Genomic DNA, 26137 nt, shown 5'->3' with positions numbered 1-26137 from the left:
CATTTTTTATTATCAAATGTTTGGTAGCTGCAGGTGTCCATATACGTATCAAAATTGCCCTCTGCATTAAGTAATATAGGTAAATTATGCTTATTGGGAAATGGTTTATTACAGAATAAATATTGACAAACTGCACAGAGACCCCTTGACTGGATGAAACATCTGTGACATCATCTGTAGGTTTCTAAAGGAGTGTATGAATCACAGGTTCACTGCTTGCTGTCAGTTGTTGGAGACCTATGTGTGCATTGATAGCATTAAAGTATTTACCTATTCTTACCTTTCCATTTGCACGTGTGTTCCCAGGACAGAGTGGGTTGCGGGGGTCATATCTGGGTATGTGTTCCTCAGGAGGTTTTTCCACCTGACCTGCCCAGGGTCGCTTCATGCGGTGGGCCGACACCAGCACCCAGGTGTCCCGCAGAGGGTTATAACGCAGGTGCTGGTGCTCTGAGGGGTGTCAGAGACATCAGACAAGGCAGTGTAATTACAGAGAGTGCTGGTTCCCCTGAGAAGTGGAATCTACTCATGTGCATGTGCACAGATGTCAACCTGATCAGTTGGTCAGTTTATCCTCTTTATATGTTGTGTTAGTAACTACAGAAATTGCTTGTGTTTCTTGCTGAATGTTGTTTTTAAAGAATAAATAATTTAGTCCATAAGATGTAAAAAAACACATTAAGAACTCCGACACACATCCACACATCTGTGGGTCATAGAGACAACTGGCTGCTGTTGCTGCAACTTACAGCAGGAACTGGAGTCACATGACTACACAGCTGTGTGTACTACAAAGCAATAAGCACTCTGTCAATGCAGGACGATAAGCCTGACTGCACTGAGTGGTTTGACATCAACATATATTGATTACAGCGGATTATACTGTCTCTTTAAAAGAGCAATCAATATGACCAAACTCCGATGAAAAACATGCTAATTTAATGTTTCTTCTAGTACTGGGAAAAATAGCTAAGGGGTAGAGTATCATTAAAGACATGTTTTAAATGACTAGGACCTAACAGTAAATTCGGCTTGTATATAATTCACTTTGGTCACATATATCTTGGATAAAAGCATACTTAGAGGGACCCAGTAAGCTGACAATATCAATAGAAGTGCCCTGTAGTATAATGGGCCCATGCCAAGTCCAATAGTGTATCCTACTTATTTTTAAAAGTCTGTTTGTGTGGATTCGGCGTTCAGAAAGTAAAGGTTAAACTACCAGATTTTACACTGAGCTTGGAGTCTCCTCATAGAGGTAAACAGCACCTTAAAGCTCCTGATAACCTGGATGAATGAAATTAGCCTTTAGCTCTCGTAAGTTAACAAAGCTCCTTACCTTTTGGATCAAAACTGACTTCTTTGTTGCCGCTCATATCGGTCGATACTGTTTGATAACTGTCACCTATCCGGTGTTAAATAACTGACCCATAAACTCCTTCTGAACTTTAGTTGACAGCTAGCTTAGCCGCCTCCTGTCCACATAACTCGGCCTACTTCCTGTTTTTCTGTTAAGCGATAAAAAGGTGCTCTTTGGGACAAAACCACGCGTGATGGAAAACCTCTAAAAAGCCAAAAATAAGGGCGAAAACGACCAAATAATAATATGAAACGTTTTTAAACAAAACTTCTAAAAATGTGTATTTGTTGGATATTATTTTTTATATGTGTATGCAAAATAAATTAAAAAACATCTAAAGAGGGTTTTACAGTATACTGGCAACCTTGAAGCTGCTTAGCCTACTCGGCATCCGATTGGCTGAGCAGCCACTTCCCGCCCCATGTGACCAGGAAGTAGCTGTCAGTTGCCTGTACACCACTCCTCCTCTCCCTATGGCGTGTTGGGCACTACCTGTCTGCCTCTGTGTGCACGTGTAGTGAAATTTGCTGCTGTGTCTCTGTCTGTATCGTTTTGTTTTCAACATGTCTGTAGTTAAAACGAGTTTAAAGCTGTTCCTGTTCGCCGCAGTTACCGTCCTGGCCGTGCTGCTGCTGCGGCACTGGATGGCCACCAAGCAGTACGTTTTCAACAAAGAAGACGTCGCTAAATTAGCCAAACAGTACGCAGGTGAGTTTGGGAATGAGGAGTTATATATCTAAACTAGGTCAAGAGCAATACACAGTTCACTTAAATGCAGATTAAAGTAAGAATACACGAATGTAAGGCGTCCTCCATAACGTTATGCTGTTCTGTCTGTCCTCAGGACAGGACCATGAGCAGGCCTTCTCCAAAGTGGTGGTGGAGCTCAGGAAGAGGTAAACAACCACATTATTTTGCATCAGAAATATATTCAGACACGTATTTGCATGTAAGCACTCACAACTGCAACTAGTGCACTTTCATTACTTTGAATTTCTGTACCAGGACATGTCTGGTTGTTGTTATGTAAAGTGATGAATGAAGTGTCAAAGTCATGATTGACACACATCCAGTTAATCCAGTTATTATTTAACATTAGACACAGTTATGTTCATAATCATTCATCACTCCTCCGAGGCAGTTTTTAGGTAAACCTTCTGATGTGAATTTGTGTTATGAAGTCATTAAGTTGTGTTGTCTGTTCAAAAGCCAGCTAATAAAGTGTACCTGAACTAGGTATCCTGGCCACATCCTGCCAGACGAGGACCTGCAGTGGGTGTTTGTGAACGCCGGAGGTTGGATGGGCTCCATGTGCCTCCTCCACGCCTCGGTCACAGAGTACCTGCTGCTGTTTGGTACTGCAGTGGACACAGGAGGACACTCAGGTGAGGAATGAAGAGGGTCGAAAGTCTGTTTGCCTTGCTGTGATTTTGTCATACTGAATTACTGAGTTAAAAGTTTTCCTGAAAGAGAAGAATCATCCAAATAAAACAATTTTCTCAACAATTCTAGAGAGTACGCTACTGTCCAAGTACGCTAAAACAGTGTGTGAGATTTTTTGTCATGTTCGAAACCTTAGTTTGAAATCAGTGGTGTGTGAATTGCAAACACTGCTGCAACATAAATATACATACATCAATGTAGTGGAGGACAACGTTCATAACAGACAGCAAACAACAGCTCTGTAACATCAATAACACTTCAATTTAAAGGTCCAGTTTGTAGGATTCAGGTGGATATATTGGCAGAAATGGACTATAATATAATAACTATGTTTCTTTTAGTGTTTAATCACCTGAAAATAATGATTGTTATGTCTTTGTTACCTTAGAATGAGCCCTTTATATCTACATAGGGAGCAAGTGCTTATCCATGGAGTTTGCCATGTTGCACCGCCATGGACAAACCAAACCCTGGCTCTAGTCTGGATAGGGCCATTCACATTTTTGCTTTGGCCACTGTAGGGACAAGAGCGTTGGAAAAACACTTGGGCCAGTTGCACAAACACCCTAAGTTTTCTCCTTAAGTATGCCACTTGAGATTTAATTTTTCCTCAGCTGAGGGACTGGAAGAGTGTTGGACAGAATTGCTGAGAAGGTTTCCTTAGTTGAGTAAATATGTTAAGGCATTTACTGCATTGAAAGATTTTACAGTGGTAAAAACTACAGCTACCATGATAACCATTTGTTTGCTTGCGCTCAAACTTGTGATACCTTAAGTCTTTTCTGCAACGGTTTCACTAACTTTAAGGGATTCCTTAAGACTTAAATGAACATTTTAAGGAAACCTGAAGGAGATGATGTGTTTTGCGTAACTGATTTTGTTTTAAGAAAGCCTTCACATGGACTTTAAGGAACTTGAAAATGTATTATTCAGTGTTTTTACCATTAGAGTAAGGGTTAGGATTGTTTTGGAGAGGAAGAGACCTCTGCAGATAATTCAGCTCCCAGTTAAAACCTTCTGAACGTCTGGATCTTAAGTTATCAGAGAACAAAGGTGAACACACATTAGCAGGTGCTGGGCTAGCAGCCCGTCTCTGACATGCCAAACAGCGTTAGAGAAACACCAGTTTGTAACTTGAAACTGCTTTTCACTGCGTTTTTACCGGTTTAAATCACCTGGTCCATTTGTTTAGAGAGGGAGAGACCTCTGTGGATAATTCAGCTCCCGGTTAAAACCTCCTGAACAATGAACACTTGTGGAATTCTAACCGGGAGAAGTTTCAGCTGGTTGCAATCTGCAATCCTCACAACTAGATGTCTCTAAATCCCCCTAAATCTTACACACTGTTTTTTAAGTCTAACGCCTGGGATCCACTGGCGTCACCGAGAATCGTTGCCGGACGCGACGCCTACCCTGAAAAGGACGCTTTGGAGGCGGATCCCGGAAATATGCGGAAATACAGATGGACGCGGCTACTATAGGAAAGCTCTCACCACTGCTACAATTAGCTTATCTTCCATTGCCATGTTGTTCCAGAGAGGGAAAGTAAACGAAACGTCACGACAGACCACCACCGAGCTTGCTCCCCATTGGATAGTGTCCTCGCGTCTGACGGGTTAATTTGCATAAAGTTCGGTAGCGGCGGACACAAAAAACGCCAGTGGATCCCAGGGGTAAGTCTGTAAGAGGTGTTAAGGCTTCACTTTGCTAGGTGTCATGTAGTTTTAAAATGATTCATAAATTACCAATAGAGCTGAGGTTGGCTTGGGTTACCATGGTTATATGTCTCTAACTGGCAAGGAGGCTCTCATGAAGTGACATGGTAATTACAGCTCAGTGTGTCCGAAAAGATACCTACTACTGTTTATTTACACAACAGTATGTTAACAATAGTACACACACTGGGTACAGTACACAGTGCATAGTATGTGATTATATTTCCTGTTAGAATGATTGTTAATGCAGTAGCTTACAAGATTTAAGGAGGGGCCAAAGCTGTTCCCCTACTGACAGAATAGTCTGCTCTCCTCTGCTGTCAGGTCGTTACTGGGCCGAAATTTCTGACACCATCATATCCGGCACCTTCAGGCAGTGGAAGGAGGGGACAACCAAGAGTGAAATATACTACCCAGGTAATACCTCAACACATTCTTATCTGCACTTCTCTGTATGTTTTGTTTGTAAATAAATGGTTCTCTGTCTGTCTTATTTTTAATGCTTCACTTCCTCATAAATCTTACTTCTCAAAGGTGACACCATCGTACACGGCGTAGGCGAGGCCACATCGGTCCAGTGGAGCGCCGGGACATGGATGGTGGAGTACGGCCGGGGTTTCATCCCCTCCACGCTGGGATTCGCTCTGGCAGACACCCTGTTCAGCACTCAGGACTTCCTCACATTGTTCTACACCGTACGTGTCTATGTCAAGGGTATGCTGCTGGAGGCCGGTACACTACTTACAGAGGCCGGAGTTTTCTGAGGCTCGGAGGCCTGCACAGGGACAGTAACATCAAAAGTTCGCCTCGTCATCACAAACCATTTTACCCCGAGACCACTGACATCTAGCATGGGGGAAACTCTGTACCAGATCATTCAAGTTCAGATACTTCTACCTGGAACTGTAGACAATCCAAATTTGCATCAGTACACTACATTCAAGTTCTTGCCCCTCGTCAAGGCTGTCTGAAATAAAGTGTTTGTTGCTTTACCCTGTGACATCAAACTGCATCAACAACAGTGCAGCATATACCACTGACGTCTATAAAGGCTGTACCACTCGACGAGTCCCTCAGTGATACTCAGCGTCTTACTGTAAACAATAAGCATTCCTCGGAAAGCTCAGACTGCCGACATCGCCAGTGAGGTCTTCAGTAGTTTTTTAAAGATCTGGCTTAAAGATTGGAGCCCCAAATACCTTTGTCGCAAGTAGTTTGCCAAAACTGAGATACGTATTCTAGAAATAAGACAGCATTTGTAAAAACCACAGACATATATATGTAGACGCCGCATTGACTGTTTCAGCCCATTGCAGCTATACGTCAACAGCGCCGCCATATTGGAGAAGTCAAGACCAACCTGTAAACACATACAAGTGAACAGGGGAGCTGCATTTTTTCTGGATTAAAAATGAAAGAGTGATTCCAGAGAGAAGCAGACAGAGGGGTCTACAGTCTGTGTTTGAAGGATATATCCAGGATGTCAAACTGACTCAGCAGCAACAACAACAGGTTAAAAAGACAAAGATAGTTAGAAGCTAAAGCCAAACTATAGGCTACAGATCACAGTGTAAAAGTGAACCACCACATCACTGCTGATCGCCACACAAGACAATGTATATAAAGGGAAACTTTGCTGATATTGAACCAGCTGTGTGGCATCGCCGTGTGTGCAGATGAACCGTGTTTGGCTTCGCCCTGTGCCGCTGGATGGGCAGGGATATCTGGAAGAAGTCATAAACCCCAAAATATTGCAATCAGCTGGGAAATATAAACGTTAAAGTGCTTTTTACCCAGAAAATCTGCAGCTTCCCCTTTTATTCTCATTGCCTCTTCAATATGGCGGCGCTGTTGACGTACGATTCGGCAGCCAATGCGGCATCTATGTTTCTATATCTATCGTCAAAAGCCTTTTGATGAATAACTCTTTAGCAACCAATCCGAAAGCTGTTAATAAAAAGAATAGTTGTCGACAACACATTTGGGGACTAAGGAATCACTTTAAAACAAATATGCAACAATAATTTGGCTTAAGAAACAAGTACAAAGTATCTAATGCAAAGCCAAAGCACAGTATTTTATTAGTAAATACTCATTTCATATTTTCATGCATGTGGATTCTCAGTAAATGAGGATCTCTCTTAACATCTAACTTCTTCAACCAATAACAGAAACCAGCATCAAGAAGCATGTTTGCTCCAAAGATAAAACCTCTCCTGACATCCGGCTCCATGTCTTCACTCACCATTGATGATGTGTTTATACTATATATTTTTTTGAAAATGTTGAAAACCTGAGGGGATGTGGTGAAAGAAAACTGCCAGGATGATGTGTGTGCAATGTCCCACTTTTTTTGGCTCAGTATGAGTCATAGTCAGGTTTATATACCAGCTCAGTGACAGCAGTGCTTTAATGATTACAGATACTCTGTCATGATGTGCGCTCAACTGCTTCAGAGCTACTGTGCAACAGATTGCAACTTTCACATTTTTCCTCTCGTCTCACAACTTCAACTTTTTTTAGGCTTAATGTACCAAGGTTCTGTCATTGTTTTGTCTTCTCAGAACATTGGTAGAGGGTTATCCATTAAGTACAATTACAGTTGTAGCCCTGTGATGACTTCTTCTCAAACTGTGAAGCAGAACATGTACAGCACATACTGTAAACACTCTATGGTGCTGTCAAACACCAACAGATATGTTATTGGGAAAAACTTTGAGAGCGCTTTGAGAATTTTGGCTTGGGAAATTGTGAAAAAAGCAGTGTTGTTCTGTACGTCAGACCTGTTGTCTAAAACTGTAATTGTACACATTTCATTCATTCATTCATTCATTCTTTGATTTAATGGGATGGACTGAATTTATGAAACGTGATTTAATTCAAAAACTGTATCTGATATATTTCAGAGAGGTGTTGCCACAATACTGGAACTGCTAACAGCACTATACCCTAAAAATGTCAACATTATTAATATTGATCGATATGTATCAATAAAATCAGTATTTCTGACAACACTAATCTGATATAGTTCAGAGCAGTGATTCCCAAGTGGTGGGCCAAGGTCCAAAAGTGGGTCGTGGGTTCATTCTGAATGGACCGCAAATGACTTGTTAACATGTCAAGTAAAAACCACACTTTATTTTGACGTACAGTGAATTTCCAGCACACAGCTTTTATTTTGAAGTGCTGTTTCCTGCTGTAGAGTGAGTAACTATCAGACAGCTACGTGACAGAGACAGCAAACTAGCTCGACGACATGACATAACGAAAGTATGATGCCGAATACATTAACCTGTGTGGACCTTGAACTCTTGACGAAGGACAAATCTGGTGGCCGGACCAGTTGGGAACCACTGTCTCAGAGATTTATGAGCTTAAACAGACTTGGTACAATCATTTTTGAAAATGTAACTGTAGAGATAAACTTGAATAATATTGTGCTCTGACTAAGTGAGACCACTTTGCTGCAGTGTCCTCAGCCTCTGATAATTGTCTGGAACTTTGCACTAGCCCAACAGGGCAGAAACATAACGGTATCCACAGGCTTCATTCTCTACAATCCCACATTGTAATACAGTATAATGTTGAGAAGAAGTGGCAGAAAGTCAACGCCTTGTGGAAATAATATTTCACTCAGAATTGCACTGTACAAGCAAACACTGCTACCAAATGCATTGCCTCCTAGTTCAGATGAAACAGCCTTATTTTCAGACTGATGCCTGAAGCTGGCAAGGATCATGTCGGGTTTCTGTGGGAGTGAAATTATACTGCACAACCACCCAAACTGGAGTTACTTGGTTTATAAAGCAGCATCAGTAGCAGTGTGGTCCCATGGATGGATGGCAGAACATACAAACGTGTCACTGTACCTTAAACGTTGATGAGCGATGTGCAATTTACTGTAAGGTAAAGATGAAAACTGACAGTGCCAGAGGAAATAAATGTTTTTGAAGGAAAATGACACAAGCCTGGTTTGTTATTACTTATTAAAACATGCACATCAAATCAAGATTCATACATTTTCATCCGCTTATCCAGGGACGGGTCGCAAGGGCAGCAGGCCAGGCAAAGCACCCTAGACTTCCCTCTCCCCAGCAGGTGTTCCCAGGCCAGATGAGATATGTAATCCCTCCAGTGTGTTCTGGGTCTGCCCCGGGGCCTCCTACCAGTGGGACGTGCCCAGAACACCTCCAACATGACGGACGAAAGCTTCGGACTCAGTGTGCAACCAGGTTAGACACAACGTGAAGTTGAATTTATTTTTAGACATGCAACAATGTCTGACAACAAAAATGGACTGAGTGTGCAAAGGCCTTTAAACTCAAACCAAACTCCAGTCAAATGGTAAAACTAATCAGTGCTGATCAAATGTAAACCAAGATTCTCTTAGTTTGTTGCCTTTTTCTCACCTATGATGTTTTCGGGAACATCCATCCATTGACCCGCTTATCAGGGGCCGGGTCATGGGGACAGCAGGCCAAGCAAAGCACCCCAGACATCCCTCTCCCCAGCAACACTTTCCAGCTCCTCCTGGGGGACCCCAAGGCCAGATGAGATATGTAATCCCTCCAGCGTGTTCTGGGTCTGCCCCGTGGCCTCCTACCAGTGGGACGTGCCCGAAACACCTCCAGTGGCAGGCGCCCAGGAGGATCCTGATCAGATGCCTGAACCACCTCAACTTTTGGAGCAGCGGCTCTACTCTGAGCTCCCTCCAGATGTCCGAGCTCCTTACCCTATCTCTAAGGCTGAGCCCAGACACCCCACGGAGGAAACTCACTTTGGCCGCTTGTATCCGGGACCTCATTCTTTTGGGCACTACCCAGAGCTCATGACCATAGGTGAGGGTTGGGACATAGATGGACCAGTAAATCGAAAGCTTCACCTTCTACTCAGCTCCCTCTTCACTTTGACAGTCCAGTGCAGCGTCTGCATCACTGCAGAAGCCGCGTCAAACTGCCAATCCATCTCACGCTCCATTCTACCCTCACTTGTGAACAAGACCTCAAGATACTTGAACTCCCTCGCTTGAGGCAGTAAGTCTATCCCAACCCAGAGGGGGCAATCCACCAGTTTCCGGTGCTGACTCTCATCCCAACGACTTCAAACTTGGCTGCAAACTGCCCCCTTGCATGCTGGAGGTCACGGTGTGATGAAGCCAACAGAACCACATCATCTGCGAAAAGCAGCAATGTAATTCTGATGTCCCCAAACCGGACCCCTTCCTCCCCCCGGCTGCGGCTTGAGATTCTGCCCATGAATAACACAAACAGGATCGGTGACAAGGGACAACCCTGAATCAAGATTCAATTTGGTTTTATTTCTATAGCGCCAAATCATAACAAAAGTTATCTCAGGATACTTTTCAAATAGCGCAGCTTTAGCACCAAACCCTTTAATTTAGATCAGCTCATCTGTACAGAGTGATCCATTTCAGGTGCCTTTGTTCCGGCAAAACAAACAACAACAGGTAATTCTGGGTGGTAAACACAAGCTGAGTGAAATAACAAAACTGACCTTATATACTCCCGAGAGTTAATAAAATAGAGATGAGGTTAGAGATTGTGGGTAGGTGGAGAGATGCTGCGTGAACAGATGGTGTTATTCAATAAAACAGGCCAGCAGAACAGAGGAGAGACGCATCAGTCCTCATCTCCGTCTGTAAATGTCAAGAGGATGCAGACAACCTGATTTGTTGTCATCATATCCATGAGAGGGGTCCAGGTGATGATGATAGAAGTGTGTGTGTTTGCTTGTCTCTGCGTATGTGTGTGTGCACATAGTGGTGGAAGTGTGTGAGTGTGCGTGCCTTAGAGCACATCCTACACGCCATAGCACATGCGGCTTCCTTCCTCCCTGCCTATCTATCCATCTGTGTATGTGTGTGTTACCATATTACCCCACGTATAGATTTAATGTCAGCCTAACAGACTAGCCTGACCCCACTGCCCTCCGTCTCTTTAAGCCCTTTAAAGGAGATGTATTCAGAATCGAAGCTGGGCGACCTGCGCTAAAATACCAGCGTGCCCAGGCAGCGGCAGCACCTTAATGGGATAGATGACGGCCTCTTTGACTAATCGCTCGGTGTGTTCCAGGTCGATGATGTCCTCCCACTGCATGTTGGGGTTTTGCAAATAGATATTCTTTAGGGGTGAACACACACACAAACACACAAAGGGATGGATATAAAGAATACAGAATAATGCAAAACAAGATTAACAGTCACACTAGTAAAAAGCCAGTCTGTGTGTGTGCATACACAAACACTCCACACACACTCTCGTGCAGTTAGGCTGCATAAATTGGTGTCACTTAGACATCAGATAAACATCAGATAAAGGAAACACAAAGAAGACCTGGGCCTTCATTATTACAAAGCTTTAATTTGCTCACAGCAAAGCTCTACCCTGCTCTCTAGTGGACACATTCAGTATCACATCGCTTGATATTTGGGGATAGAAATATTTTTACATTATCTCAGCAGGACTAACATATGACCCCTAAATGAGGCTGAAGTTTAATTTTATTTTTTATTAAATAAAAGAGCTAAACTAAAATATCACAACAAGAATACTATTCATTCATTAATGTTAGAGTTCTGTGTGTAATATCACTCTGCATAGAAAACCACAGAAAAGAAAAACGTATTCAGGGAAGTTATTGTTATTTAATTATAGTTTATACGGTTTAATTAACCAATTTTATTAAATGAATATTACGAGCATTGAGCACATTAGAAAAGAGGAGAAAAGAGTGGTCCATGTACTCAAATCTAATTTGTTTGGTTTTTGAGTTTGAAAAGTGAGAGAGATAATGATGATGTTTATTGTATATAATGAAAAATTAAAATAAAATCTTGTAAAAAAAAAAAAAAATTACTGGTCACATAATATTTTTTCTTAGACAAAATAATTAACAGTAATAAAAATAAATCTTAACCAAGGATCTGTCATCACATGTCTTGACCAGAATGTTTCCCCACATACTTTAATTTATAAATGTGTTTGACTTTGTAAGTAGGCACTGAGAGAGCTATTTTATTCTATTAATCTTATTTATTTATTTATTTTACTGGTAAATCTTTGGCAGTTTTGGCAATTTTGGCATTGTTGTAGTTTAGCAGTATTTTGCTCATTTCCACTGCTGTTTGTATTTAAAAACATTCAGGGAAACATGGATGGATTACTGAATGGGTCTAACGGGAACAGGCCCTGGGCCCACAGTGTCAGGGCCCTCCTGGACTTTACCTGCAAAATGGCGGTCAAATTAACACCTATCAACCAAGAAGAGACTTAAAATGACCACAAGGAGATGCAAAGGAACTACAAAGAGACACATAACCACTAATAAGAGATACAAAATACCTGTACCTCGAAGAGACTCAAATTGACCTTTACATAAATATAAAACAACAACAAAGACATGCAAAGGGCTATAAAAAAGACACAAAATGACCCAAAAACATATAAATATATGTCAAAGGGTCGGAGTAACTTCTTTTAGAATTTTTTTTAGAACAGTTTATGAAACAATAATTGATTCTTATTCCAGAATCTTTTGACTGAAGATTTTCTATAAAATTATTGCTTCTTAAAAAACAGCTTCTTATGTTTAATATTAAAAAGTCAAGCTCTAGTCACTATATAGAATTATAATTACACTCTACCTGTCAAATGAGTTTAATTTATTGATTTTTACTATTATCATTATTGCCATTCATTGAATTACTGATTTGATCCTACTAACTTTTTTGTCCTTTGTTTTATTCACTTTGGTCTGTATAAGTCTAAGTCTTCAGTTTGTTTGTTTGTTTGTTTTTGTTTTGTTTTTCTTTGTTAGACCATATTTTCATGCCATGTTGTCATGTGTGCTTTGCTTAGTATTATTTGTCCATAATAAAAATACAAACTTCCTGCATCAAGAGTAATGACTTATCATTATTATTATTATTATTATTATTATTATTATTTAAAAAGTAAATTTAAAAAAACAACAAAAACAGCACGATTTTAGAAAAAGTAATATGATTAATCAAATAAAATAGCTTTATAAATGCCTACTTGCTTAAATTAAAGAAAATGAGTATGGGATTAGGTCTTGGGATGGGATGGGATGACAGATCCCTGGTTAAGATTTATTTATTTATTTATTCATATATTCATTCTTGTGTGTATTTGAGTTGCATAAGTTTGAAATTGACCTAAATAAACTAAACTAGTGTAAACAAATGTACCCCTCAAGTCACAAACTGACTACAAAGAAACACAAAACAACCACAAAGATGCGCAAAGTTACCAAGAAGAGACACAAAATCACTTAAAAGATGGCGACAACAACAAACAGAAGCAAAACAACAACAACAAAAAGATGCAAAGCCAGCACCAAGTCTGTGTCTCACTCCTGTTGTATGTAGAAGAGGTGGTGGGACCTTTTTCATGTCTGTGCCCAGGGGCCCATTGTCTCATGATCCGCCCGTGCAGGGAAATCAAAGACAGTTACATTACACCTGTGTGTACGGGAGCCCCGAGGGACAAACCGCAAGACACCACACACACACAAAGAAACACAGTGAACACAGTAAACAGTTGGTGGACTGTAGGAAACTGAGCCAGTATAACCACTGCGTCACTAACCTGTCAGAGTCATGATGGAGCTTTCATACCAGTCTATGAAAGTCGCCCATCAAGCCCGGGAAGCGGTGAGTCAATACAGGTTTGGTTTTTGAGTCTGCTAGCAGAGTTAATGGACAGCTGTTGGTAAGCTAACAACTTTAAGCTAACTAGCACTACTTGGCAGGGGGGCATGTAACGTTAAATACCTCTGCTTATGGAGAAATAAACCGTCCTATATGAGAGGCAACGTTACAGTAATCATAACCAGTGTCCAGGGACAGGTCGTTGTATGTCAGACAAATGTTTAGCAGCTAACAAGCTGTCACAATTAGCAGCTAGCTGGTGAGCTAATCAAGCTAGCAGGTGTTGCACGCATCGTGTGCCACAATTAATCGGCGTCAACAGGTTGCCTGGATACTCAGTCAGGTGGTTGTCGTTTGTGGCAATCTGTCGCCCTCTGCTGGGGATTTGTCTCTGCCCATCCAGGGTGTCTGCTGCAGGTCAAAACAGTCCGACAGTGTCTTAAATTCAATGTTACAGCTAAAGGGCTTTAAAGGTGAATTTGTGAGGTCTTAACTACTACAAAGATTTTATCTAATTTCATTTATCCTTGTTTTATTTTCTTTTTGTGAAAACAAGTGAAGCCTTTCTATGTAAAAGTCATTTCTAATAGTCATTTTACTTGATACTTGCACTTACCTGTATGTAAAATGTCTGAGTTAACTCACTGTAATAACCATATTCCTACATAACACTTAAATCTGCACAAGACCACATATGTGCTACTTACCTGCAGTGCTTTCTTCAATAAGTAAAACATGATTTGTCCAAAATTCTGTCCTAAATTTGGTGAAAAGGTGTCTTGAATGGGTCGTAAATAGCATTAAATTTAACTGTCTAATACCTGTATTAGTGTTGTCACGATACCAACATCTTTGTTTCGGTACCAATACCAAAATGAATTTCGATACTTTTCGGTACTCTTCGGTACTTTTCCTATGGAAAAGTCCTTTTGGATACAAACCTTTAGAACAATAAATAGTAGGGGTGTAATGGTACCAAAAAAATCATGGTTTGGTAAGTACCTCGGTACAGACGTCAGGGTTTGGTAACTCAAATGTTCCACCAAGTTTGTGTTGTCTCGTGTTGTCTCCCTTTGCGAGGCAGACTTTCTCTTGTCTTTTTTCACGTGCGCCAGCTGCGAATGTTGATACAGGTGTTGTCATACACACCACTTGCGCAATCTGTGCTCCAATAGGAACAAGGAAGGTGTTTGTGTGCATAAATGAGTAAAATAAATTAACTAAATTAATGAATTGAATCAATTTCAAAGTGCCGGTATTTTCCACATGCAGTATAGTACCGTTTGGAATACGCTAGTACCGTGGTACTATTTTAGTACCGGTATACCGTGCAACACTAACCTGTATACACCCTGCCTATCCCACCATATGGTCTCCACACCATACACACTTCCTGCTCCACACCTGTATATCACCAAGGGAGTAAAGTATACTAGAATATGGTTCCTAAGTACTGTTACTTAACTTTACAACTTGTCCCCAGCAGACATTTTGACTCGTTAAACGCGGTAGTTGTGAATTCATTTTATTAATGGTTCAGATTTTTGTACTTCTTTTCATAGTAACAACTTTAAATGTACCACGTCTTCATCTTTTCAACTGAAAGAGAAGATTATTTAATAAGGGAGCTGTCACCACAAAACTCTAATGAAAATGAAAACTTGTTTTTGATTTGTAAACTAAAACTTAACAATTTAATTCAATAGAACTTCATCCCAAAGGAAATTCTTGTGCTGGAGAATGCAACAAATTACAGGCTCACAAATTTCAATAACAACAATTAACTTTCACAAATCAGGTATCAACCAGTAGGTTCCCCTGGTCAGGGTCACACTCCGGGCAGTGGTTCTCAAATGGTGAAATGGTGTGTTGCGGCACACTGGTGTGCTGTGATGCCAATCCAGGTGTGCCGTGGGATTTTGTGATAACCACACTTATTATTGCAGTATTCATCTGGGCCTATACAAGAAGTTATGAATGAATTTTTAAATTGACTGAATCAGTATGTTTTGTGCACCGATTTCCTAATAAAGAGACGAACTCTAGCTCTTTCACAGGGGGCCTGTTTGTCGCCATTTACGTGTGGGAATTATTAGTGTGTGACACATCAAAGCCCTGATTGGCAGCCAGGGTGAGGGATGATAACATTCAAAAGGTGAAGGTCATGAGTGGGACGATGGATCACTTTATTGTACAGAGCAAATTACAACGAAGCACCAGCGAAGGAGACCTACTACTAACAGAAAAGAAAGAGCAAAAAACTCCCAGTAGACAGTATCAAAAAAGCTTTTATTTTGTCTTATTTTTATGTCATGATAAGAGGGATAACACACGTTATAGAAGCCATTGTGTGCACATATAAACACAGGTGTGCCTTGAGATTTTGGCTGACCCTTTGGTGTGTCTTGGACATAAAATGTTTGAAAACCACTGCAATAAAGCGAGAGAGAGAGATCTAAATATTAAAAATATACAATATATAAAGTGTTTAAGGAGTAAGGAAAGGACAAGAGTAAATGAACTAAAACAGGGACAAAACTGAGGTTCTAATCATAGGTATGTGTTTTGAACCCCAAGTGAAAAACATGAAGACTCAAAAAGACGTGACTACTGTAATGCCTTGTTCTCAGGCCTCTCAAAGAAATCTTAAAACAGCACGTTTACATTGAGAACACATTACTGCGGTTTTTAAGGCTCTTCATTGGCTTCCTGTCCATTTTAGAATTTATTTTAAATTTTAATCTCTACCTCTACTAAATGTCCCCCAAAATAGAAGTAAAAAGTACAGTGATGCTGCGTTGTGTCGACATTACTGCAGCAGTTGTGTGTGAGTTGCTGCTGAGTCTCCGTGCTGAGTGTGTTGTGTTGCTGTCCAACAGGATGAGCTGAGGACTGAGATGAGGAGGAAGAGCCTCCTCAGCCTCATTTACCACCACCTGCTGGGGCAAGGGTCAGTATGAAGTTGTGTGCTGGGACGTGTAGTTGATGTGTAGTTAAGTCAAAATGTACATATTTTATATTTAACTTGTTATTTAGAGTAAAAAGGCATGTTGGGTTTGTTTGCTGCACACAAAGGATTTTTCAAACAGGACAGCTGTTAATGACGTGAGATTTTGCAGGTTTCAATAACTAGTTGTTGCAACAGAAGCACAAGGGCTGTGCCAGTTTATATCTGGTCCATAGTGACGAGCCTACAGAAGGCCATATGTGTGTGTCGATACAGAAAGTGTCTGACTGTATCTGCCACATGCAATCCATCAACACAACTCATTAAATCTAAATCATATCAGAGTCGCCAGGCTCACAGCACAAGGCAGTAGACTTACAGTAGTTGACCTTGTGTTACTTGTTGATCTTTCCAAGTAGCGTGCGTGCATGTCTGTTAGATGTTGTGTGTGTGTCCATTCGCCAGCTACGTGGCTGCAGCAGTGGCCTTGGACCAGGAGACTAATGGAGGTGTGAGGAGGTTCGAGGTCTGTGACAACATCGATCTGGAGATGGTGCTGATGGAGTACGAGAGTTATCACTACGTCAAGTTCCAGAAATATCCCAAACTTATCAGGAGAACAGCAGAACCAGGTATGAGACCTGAAGTCATATCTCCGACTCAGTGCGATAAACTAGCAGGTGAATTCTGTATTATTGGGATGTACTGATTAAATCTTTTTCTTATGTCAAGGTGAAAACAGAAATGCAAGAAGTGGTGGAGTAAAGAGGTGAGTCTCTCCATCTCTCACACCAGCTTTGTTATTTCATGTTCAGGACTTAATAGTGATACACTGTCCATACATACTGAAAATATAAATGACATGATAACACAACATTAACAACATTGTCCTGATGTATTTAACAAAGCATTAGACTGATCTAACAGAGGTAGTGAATAAGGTCTGCTGTGCTTGAAAGTGCACGTATGATAGATTCATTTCAGGGGGGAAAAATCTTGCAATGCTAGCTCCCATAATTTCTTCAATATATTCCATTCAGTTTTTTCATGTGCAATTTATATTGATTTGATTTTTTTTATTTTGTGTCATGCACACTTACATGCGCCCAACCCTCATGGGTTTACAAGACACCATTACAATGACACTGCAGCAACAATCCAAAGTACATGTTATTTAACTGCTCAGTCCAGAAACAGAATACGCTGCCTTCTATCCCAGGCATGGCAAAGAAACTCAGCAAAAAAAGTTCCCTTTCTGAAACAAAACTCAAATTTTTCATGATCATCTGCCAAAAATAAATCAACATAGATAGAGGCAATTTTACCGAAAAGTACATTCCTTGTATCTTCATATCCAGGACAGTAAAACAAGAGGTGAACCTCATTCTCAGCTTCACCTAAATTACACAACTAACAAATTATGTCCTTAGATCCTGTCCAGTCTCTAACGTCCCTGAGTGCAACTGGGCACACAGTGATCTTTTTTTTGTTTAGATTATACTTCACGTAAGCTAAAAATTGTTCAAATAAAATATTAATTTCAAACAATGATTTCCTAACCCCAGGGATGACAGCATGAGGTGTCCCAATAAATTCATTTAGTGAGTCTCTGATCCGACATCTTCACAGGTCTATTCCACAGCCGGAGCATTTGACATTTATGCCTGATGTTTGGAGGTTCCCATCCCATATCTCCACTTATGGCCAAAACTGATGTGAATTTATGGACACCCAGGAAGGATCAAATTGCTCTATAGTGCACTGTGTTACAACTTGTATGTTCCTGGAAACCCCAAACACCAGAGGCATAGTCCGACACAGGACACACGCATGAATTATAGAGTTTCTTTTTACCAACATGGTCTTGTTTTTCTTTTTAATCACCTCCTCCAGGGAGGGTATTTTTTCAGATCAGTTTGTTTCTGTTTGTCTGCAGGATTACAGAAAAACATCCGGCCTGACTTTAATGAAACTTGGTGGAGGGGTGTAGCTTAGATTTAGTAAATTTTATAGTGGATGTGAAGGATGGGGCAGAAAAAGAAAGTATTTTTCACTTTGTTAACATTGTGAGATTGGCATTTATTCCGCAAAGTCCAATTGTCCTAACATCTTAAAATCAAGTGAATGGAAGTGAAGTTTAATAGTCAGAAAAATAGCCAGTGACTTCATAACACAGTGCACATTCAGGGAAAGCAGTACTCGTCTGGGGTTAGTGTACACATGTAGCTGCTCAAACTTCATACAGAGAGCAATTGTTAGGAAACACTCATCTGACATATCTCTAATAGTTTGGGGAACGTATCCAGACTTTACTTTGGATGAATTCATGTCTTATGATGTGGGGATTGGAATACTTGCAGACTCTGGGGGAAGAGCTGTAGGGTCAATAATTAGTAAAATGAAATTCTGTAAAGATATTGGTTACTCCACATTCTCGCAGCTTTATGAAGCTTGTGTATGTCCAATTCTCATTTATGCAGCTGGAGTATGGGGTAACAAGGATGCTAAAAAAAGTAAATTCTATTCAGAACAGAGCCATAAGATGTTTCCTCGGGGTACATACATTTGCCCCCAGTCTTGCAATACAGGGAGATATGGGGTGGGAGCCTATGGAAATTAAACAAAAGGGAGAAATGATACGGCTGTGGAATCGCTTTATTAATACGCCAGAGAGTAGATTAACAAAAAGGGTTTTCAACTGGGATAAGGCTCACAGTCACCCCTGGACAAAGGAAATTCTTTGTATTCTTAGGGAGGTTGACCTTGCGTACATTTTTCATAACATGCTCTGTTGTAACGTCAATATGTTGAAACAAAAGTTAATNTTGTACATCTGTATTATTGCACATTTGTTTTGTATCTTGGTTGTTTCCAACTTGTATGTTTGATCATTGTTTTTGTTTTTGAGATAAAGTGTCTTATACGCCCATAAGGGCTGGGCTTCTTTGAAGCATGACACTTAAATAAAGAAATCAAATCAAATCAAATCAAATATATAATGGTTGCGCTTGCAGATTTGCATGCCACAGAAGACTGGACTTCTAGTTAGCATTCTTGGACAGAGCCTGAGACTTACCATTTTCATTGCCAACGACTGTTTCTCTGTAATAGTTTTGCATATGATAACTAAAGAACTTGAGATGTCTTCTGTTCCTCTGTGTCCCTCAGGAGTCCCTGTTCAGCTGTAAAGCCTCTCCCCAAAATCAACCAGTGCCAGAGCGCACATTCAGGAAATGGAGCCAAGAGGACAGCGGCCAGTTCACACACGCATGTATAGCATTAAACACAAAACAGCAAAGATCAGAATATTGATATAAAAGGTGATGATTCTGACATCCTGATGGCTGTGTTTCCAGGAGAACGGCTCCTCTGTTCCTCCAGAGACGTCAGTGTTTGGCCTCAACGTGTCCTCCATCAGAAATGGACCAGCTGGGGAGGCAGGCATGAACAGAAAGGTACTGGGGAGTGACTGTTGATATTTATAGATGAAGGTGATTATTATTTTTTCAGGATGTTTTATTTGCTTACATTTCATTCTATACTAACCTCATCTAGTCAGACTAGCAATGGACAGCAAATCCCATCATTTTCCCCGTCATCTGTGATGATTTACTGATTGACATTTACTAGTATGTTTTAATCATTAGTTTTTTACTTTAAGATTTTCCTTTATCTAAACCAGCACCTTGATATTTTGAAGTAGACATGAATAGCAGACGATGCCAAGTCCCTCATTAATACAAAGCGTACACACAAACTGAAGAAAAAAATCTCAATTCTCTGATTACAGATTCTGTCAGGGAATATTTTCTGGTTTCTTTACTCCTCTGTGACAGTAAACTGAATATCTCTGGGTTGTGGACAAAACAAGACATTTGAGGACGTCATCTGTAACTCTGGGAAACACTGATCATCATTTTTCACCATTTTCAGACATTTTATAAACAAAACAACTAATGCATTAATCAAGAAAATAAACAACAGCCACTGTTTGCAGCCCTAATTCTGCCTTTCTTCGTCTAAATGAGTGAAAATCTTATATTGCCTGTCTTAGGGCCAGATGAGTGACGGCAAAGTTTCAGTCCATGACACTGCCAAAGGAGCTGGCAGTGACTTAGACCACATGGTAACTACAGTCTGTAAAACATGCAAGAATATTAAATTTAAATGCTATTTTGATAACACTTGAGTGGCACAGAATCCATGAGAACAGTCAAACTTAAAGAATTGTAAAGCTACTAATAGCACAAACACTACCAGGGGTAGTGGTGATAATATGCTGTGTTGCAGGAGCGGCTGCTGAAGCCTCTCAGTGGCTTTTCTGGGATGAGCGGTGAGATGAAAGAACTGGCTGCAGTCATCAGCAGGGTACTACATACACACTCAGATACACTGAGAGACATGAAACACGCTCAAAATATGTAGAGAGGCTCCTGAATCTAAGAAGTACACACTCATAGGCCACTTTATTAGGTACACCTTGCTAGTGCCAGGTTGGACCCCTTTTGCCTTCAGAACTACCTTAATTTTTGGTGGCACAGATTCAACAAGGTGCTGGAAACATTCCTCAGAGATTTTGGTCCATATTGACATGATGACATCACACAGTTGCTGCAGATTCTTCATCTGCACATCCATGATGAGAATCTCCCGTTCCACCACATCCCAAAGGTGCTCTATTGGACTGAGATCTGGTGACTGTGGAGGCCATTGGAGTACAGTGAACTCATTGTCATGTTTGAGATGATGTGAGCTTTGTGACATGGTGCGTTATCCTGCTGGAAGTAGCCATCAGAAGATGGGTACACTGTGGTCATAAAGGGATGGACACGGTCAGCAACAATACTCAGGTAGGCTGTGGTGTTTAAACCATGCTCAGTTGGTACTAAGAAAATCTCCCCCACACCATTACACCACCAGCAGCAGCCTGAAGCGTTGATACAAGGCTGGATGGATCCATGCATTGGTCACTGGCCATTCTCCTCTGACCTCTGGCATCAACAAGGCATTTTGGCTCACTGGATATTTTCTCTTTTTGGGACCATCCTCTGTAAACCCTAGAGATGCCCGTCTGGCACCAACAACCATGCCACGTTCAAAGTCACTTAAATCATCTTTCTTTCTCATTCTGATGCTCAGTTTGAACTTCAGCAGGTCGTCTTCACCATGTCTACATGCCTAAATTCACTGAGATGCTTCCACATGATCAGCTGATTAGCTATTTGCGTTAATGAGCAGTTGAACAGGTGTACCTAATAAAGTGGCCAGTGAGTGTGGTTTAAGTGATGTAGGGACTACCAAATATGTCCACTAGAGAGCAGTGAAGAGCTTCATTGTGAACAGATTGATCTGCTGCATTAATGAAGGCCCAGGTTCTATCTATTTCCCTTATCTGATGTTTCACTCTAAAGGACACCTACTTACACAAGCCTAATCGCACCAGGATGCGCGTGTGTCTATTTCAAGCTGATATCTTCCACATGCATCCCTCACTCTGTGTGTTTGTGTGTGTGTTCACCCCTAAAGGACATCTATTTGCAAAGCCCCAACGTGCGGTGGGAGGACATCATCGGCCTGGAGGACGCAAAGCGATTAGTCAAAGAGGCCGTCGTCTATCCCATTAAGGTGCTGCCGCTGCCTGGGCACGCTGGTATTTCAGCTGCGGTCGCCCGTCTTCGATTCTGAATACATCTCCTTTAAAGGGCTTAAAGAGACGGAGGGCAGCGGGGTCAGGCTAGTCTGTTAGGCTGACATTAAATCTATATCTGGGATAATATGGTAACACACACATACACAGATGGATAGACAGGCAGGGAAGCAGGAACACACACACATGCAATGCCATGTAGAATTTATACACGCAGCCATATTCATAGAATTTCGTCAGTGCATACAGAGATTGTGCATACAAATAAAACCTACCACACAAACACATCATAAGAGGACACACACATTTCTATCATCATCACCTGAACCCCTCTCATGGATATGATGACAACAAATCAGGTTGTCTGCATCCTCTTGACATTTACAGACGGAGATGAGGACTGATGCGTCTCTCCTCTGTTCTGCTGGCCTGTTTTATTGAATAACAGCGTACCTGCACCTTCCCACAATCCCCAACTTCTGTCTTCATTATTATTCATTCTGTGGGGTATAAGGTCAGTGTGGTGATTTGACTCAGACTCTGTTTGCCACCTACAATTCAGACTAATTTGTGGCGTGTGGTATTTGCAGCACTGACTCAGCTATACATCAAGCAGAGCCATTTTCTTTGCACACAGCTCAGCGTCTGATTGGTTTGCAGAAATGGAAGGGCATGCTTTGTTGCTGGAAGATTACGTTTGGAGCAATAAAATATTTTCCTGTCGAATTATGTGATTTACTAAAGGTTTGTCTGTGCTGTAGTTTTTGTATTTGACTCCCCCTCTCTGTCTCTTTACAGTACCCCCAGCTGTTTACAGGCATCCTGTCTCCATGGAAGGGCTTGCTGCTCTATGGCCCCCCAGGTGAGACCTCCAGATCTTTCCAACAATTAGGAATTCTTCCTTACATGCTCTGTAATGACCACCTGACTCACACACACACACAGGGACAGGTAAGACGCTGCTGGCCAAAGCTGTAGCTACAGAGTGTAAGACGACCTTCTTCAACATTTCAGCCTCCAGCATCATCAGCAAGTGGAGAGGAGACTCTGAGAAACTGGTCAGGGTAGGTTACTCTTTAACAGGCGCAACATATCTTACATTGTCTCCTGTACTTTGCATTTCTAAGGGTGGATTTATGTAAGTGGATGTATCTGTATGTGTGCAGGTTCTGTTTGAGCTGGCCAGGTACCACGCCCCGTCCACCATCTTCCTGGATGAGCTGGAGTCAGTGATGAGCCAGAGAGGAACCAACACGGGGTGAGCTGGACCACAAAGTGTGGTAAATGAACAACCACTCCCTGCAATAGGACATCAACATTGTTACGCACAGAAACCTTGCACACTGATTCCGATGCATTTTATCGTTTTATTTGTTGTGAAAATGTGCAGTACAAGACTAAATAAAAAGACACTTTCCTCCTTTGCCTCTCTCCACTGGAGTTACCTATCTGGCTGTCATCACTCCCTCCCTGTTTTTCATTTGGCACCGCAGCTGCATGAAGGAGCGGAGCTGTCCTCCCTCTCTGTCTCCAAATCCTCCTCCTCTTCATCATCATCCACCTGAATATTACTATCTGACCTGTTGACAGTGAGCTGTCCGAGTCATGAAATGATTCTGTGCACCCCGTGCTTGTGTCTTGTCACGGCTGTGTCCCACGGTCATCTTTCCTTCACTGATTCTTGGTCAAACGTCTCTAAAGGCTCTGACTGATGCAAAAAACGCAGAAAATCGAACCTGTTCCAAAAATTTGAATGATGGACGAAAGTTTCGGAGTTCGTGTGTAAATGTGATTGACACCACGTGAAGTTGTATTTATTGTTAGACATGCGACAATCTCGGACGAAATAAACGGACTCACTGTGCAAAGGCCTTTAAACTCAGACCGAATTCCAGTTAAATGGTAAAACTAAGATTCTCTCACTTTGTTGCCTATTTCTCACCGATAATGTTTTCGGCAACATCCACCCATCCATCCATATTCATGTGCCGATCAGGGGCTGGGTCATGGGGCATCAGGCTGAGCAAAGTACTCCAGGCGTTTCTCTCCCCAGCAATGCTTTCCAGCTCCTCCTGGGGGACCCCAAGGTGTTCCCAGGCCAGATGAGATATGTAATCCCTCCAGCGTGTTCTGGGTCTGCCTCAGGGCCTCCTACCAGTGGGACATACCTGGAAAACCTCTAACAGGAGGCGCCCAGGAGGATCCTCATCAGATGCTCGAACCACCTCAACTGATCCCTTTTGACATGAAGGAGCTGCGGCTCTACTCCGAGCTCCCTCCAGAGATATTTTAGCTTACAGAACACTGTGCGAAGACTGACAAGGTTGATTTTGTAGTTGCTGTTTACTCAGGTCACAATAAAGAGCATTAGATGAGTCGTGGTGGTGACTATAAATTTGATGTAAAGGCAGCCTGGTGTGTGTTTTCAGAGGAGAGCATGAGGGGAGTCGCAGGATGAAGACTGAGCTTCTGGTTCAGATGGACGGGCTGGCAAGATCAGCGGACCTGGTGTTTGTACTGGCTGCCTCCAACCTGCCTTGGTAACAGAAACCACACCACATATGTACAAACCTCAGCGGCCATCAGCACTTTCTCTTTAGTAGTATCGGACTAAAAGTGCACAATGAATAACTGCAGTATACAGATTGTGAACGTTCCTGCTTTTCTCTCAGGGAACTGGACCATGCCATGCTGAGGAGGTTAGAGAAGAGGATCCTGGTCAGTCTTCCCTCCTCGCCAGCTCGCCAAGCTATGATCTCTCATTGGCTGCCTCCTCTCAGCTCCACAGGAGGTGTGGAGCTACGGACTGAGCTGGACTATGAAACTCTGGCCGAGGTGTGTTACAGCAAGTCATTCAGACAGTTTGAAGCGTTTTAAATTGTGTTAATCATTTTGTAGTATTTAAACATTTATATATAGATACAAATCTGTTTTGTTGTCCTGGAAAAATGTGTCACTCAACGTGGTGCTATCACTAATGACTCGACTGTATCTGTTTCAGGGGACAGAGGGTTACTCTGGCTCTGATATCAGATTGGTGTGTAAGGAGGCCGCCATGAGACCAGTCCGCAAGATCTTTAATGCTCTGGAGTCACATCAGGATGGTAGGACAACACAGACACACACACACTCACCCTACAAGAAGAAGAAGAAGAAGAAGAAGAAGAAGATCAACCCCCAAATCAGCCATGTTTTCTGTTAACTGTGCCTGAATGAAACACTGTAGACTCACTGTGATTCTTTTTACAGGAGACACCAACATGCCCGCCATCCAGCTGGAAACTGTGACAACAGCTGACTTCCTGGAAGTCATCACGCACACCAAACCCTCGGCCCGAAACCTGATGGACAGATACACAGCCTGGGAGAGAGAGTACGAGTCTGTCTGACAGAGGCATGTTTTAATGTAAGAAAAGAATTTTATACTGACGGCTGAAATACATGGGCACAGTCACAACGCGTCACGTAGGCAGAGTGAAGCAGGGTTTTTCACCTGCTACACTGACTCCGTCTTTGCAGTGTGTGGTTGCTGCCAGCCTCACTATGTGTGTATTGAGTTTTGCCAAGTAATGATGCAGGTGTTTCTGCAGGGTTTGGAAGCGCACACTGTATTAACTGGTAGTGAAGTAATTACCTGCAGCATTTAAACCATAGGATGTGTTGACTTGATTGATTTGTTTTAATGTGAAATGTAAAAACACAACATTGCTCTGCTGCTTCACATTGCTTCTGTTGAAATATTCGTTTTTATTTTTGAACACATTGTCATTTTTTTACATAGCTCTGTGTAGCTGTTGGAGGGCGACAAGGCCGCGCTTATAGAAGAAGAAATAGACCAGTGCGTTATATTAACATTGAGCAGTGCGGTGGTGCCAGTGCAGGCGAGCACAGTTTCCGTGGTCAGTGTAACAGCTTCAGTTGATTATAATAGATGTGCTCTGCTGCGAGCATGCCTCGGCCGAGGTGTTGAGCCACAACGTATCCCATGTATTTTGGCGTGATATTACAGCATCCACTACATGACTGTTTTGGTTACTGTGTACAAACTGACCCGCTGTTACAGTCTGCGGAATCCATGGCAAGATTGTGCTCTTTATTAGCGCTTTGCTAATTCAACTCATTTTGGGCTCAAGCACTGACATTTCACTAGTATTACAAAAACATGATTACTTAGTCAACTCAATGTGTCCCCATAACACAATATAACTTCTGCTGGAAAGTCAATAAACAATCTTCCCAAACCTTAAATTTCTTACACTGTTTTTGCCTCATATATACTATGACTTTTTTCATGATTTCGGACGACATACTATACTATGACTTATTTTCATGG

At 41.7% G+C, this 26137-nt stretch overlaps 3 protein-coding genes and 1 long non-coding RNA gene across 5 annotated transcripts in view; 3 read left to right on the top strand and 1 right to left on the bottom strand.

Annotated features, from left to right (window-relative positions):
• The window catches only part of galt (galactose-1-phosphate uridylyltransferase), a 56624-nt gene extending 55138 nt beyond the window's left edge, over nt 1-1486 (bottom strand). The window contains exons 1-2 of the mRNA XM_050052467.1: nt 1340-1486; nt 281-450 (exon numbers count right to left, since the gene is read on the bottom strand). Of these exons, the coding sequence (XP_049908424.1) occupies nt 281-450; nt 1340-1376 (207 nt within the window). The 5' untranslated portion in view covers nt 1377-1486. The remainder of the gene's footprint in view (nt 1-280; nt 451-1339) is intronic.
• LOC126395214 (uncharacterized) overlaps nt 1-8476 on the top strand; it is a 903426-nt gene extending 894950 nt beyond the window's left edge. Inside the window, exon 2 of the long non-coding RNA XR_007570420.1 lies at nt 6031-8476. This is a non-coding gene — a long non-coding RNA (uncharacterized LOC126395214). The remainder of the gene's footprint in view (nt 1-6030) is intronic.
• sigmar1 (sigma non-opioid intracellular receptor 1) lies at nt 1792-8476 on the top strand. Its single transcript, XM_050052477.1, has 5 exons — nt 1792-2068; nt 2205-2256; nt 2597-2745; nt 4843-4935; nt 5053-8476. Exons 1-5 carry the CDS (start codon nt 1924-1926, stop codon nt 5280-5282), a joined length of 669 nt encoding a protein of 222 aa, XP_049908434.1. The 5' UTR covers nt 1792-1923; the 3' UTR covers nt 5283-8476.
• Nucleotides 8477-13065: 4589 nt separating this feature from the next.
• On the top strand, nt 13066-26046 carry katnal2 (katanin p60 subunit A-like 2). 2 transcript variants are annotated; one of them, XM_050052456.1, is made up of 16 exons: nt 13066-13213; nt 16090-16160; nt 16623-16789; nt 16890-16926; nt 19326-19428; nt 19514-19612; nt 20212-20283; nt 20448-20525; nt 21684-21782; nt 22603-22666; nt 22750-22868; nt 22971-23062; nt 24234-24344; nt 24477-24639; nt 24806-24908; nt 25054-26046. In XM_050052456.1, the coding sequence occupies exons 1-16, from the start codon at nt 13160-13162 to the stop codon at nt 25191-25193; spliced, it is 1572 nt and encodes a 523-aa protein (XP_049908413.1). In that variant the 5' UTR covers nt 13066-13159; the 3' UTR covers nt 25194-26046. The 2 variants fall into 2 exon arrangements, with proteins under 2 accessions (XP_049908413.1, XP_049908415.1); XM_050052458.1 differs by lacking the exon at nt 20212-20283.
• Nucleotides 26047-26137: the final 91 nt, after the last annotated feature.

Source organism: Epinephelus moara, chromosome 9 (genome assembly GCF_006386435.1).
Source record: "Epinephelus moara isolate mb chromosome 9, YSFRI_EMoa_1.0, whole genome shotgun sequence".
Classification (NCBI taxonomy): Eukaryota; Metazoa; Chordata; class Actinopteri; order Perciformes; family Serranidae; genus Epinephelus; species Epinephelus moara.
Note: the sequence above shows the minus strand (reverse complement) of the source record. Positions and strands in the feature narration are given on the sequence as shown.

Coding starts and splice junctions, on each gene's coding strand:
- katnal2 (XM_050052456.1), top strand. CDS start 13,160: ATGATGGAGCTTTCATACCAGTCTATGAAAGTCGCCCATCAAGCCCGG. Junction 19,613..20,211: donor AGGCAGGCATGAACAGAAAG/GTACTGGGGAGT, acceptor TGCCTGTCTTAG/GGCCAGATGAGTGACGGCAA. Junction 20,284..20,447: donor GCAGTGACTTAGACCACATG/GTAACTACAGTC, acceptor GCTGTGTTGCAG/GAGCGGCTGCTGAAGCCTCT.
- sigmar1 (XM_050052477.1), top strand. CDS start 1,924: ATGTCTGTAGTTAAAACGAGTTTAAAGCTGTTCCTGTTCGCCGCAGTT. Junction 2,257..2,596: donor GTGGTGGAGCTCAGGAAGAG/GTAAACAACCAC, acceptor TACCTGAACTAG/GTATCCTGGCCACATCCTGC. Junction 2,746..4,842: donor GGACACAGGAGGACACTCAG/GTGAGGAATGAA, acceptor CTCTGCTGTCAG/GTCGTTACTGGGCCGAAATT.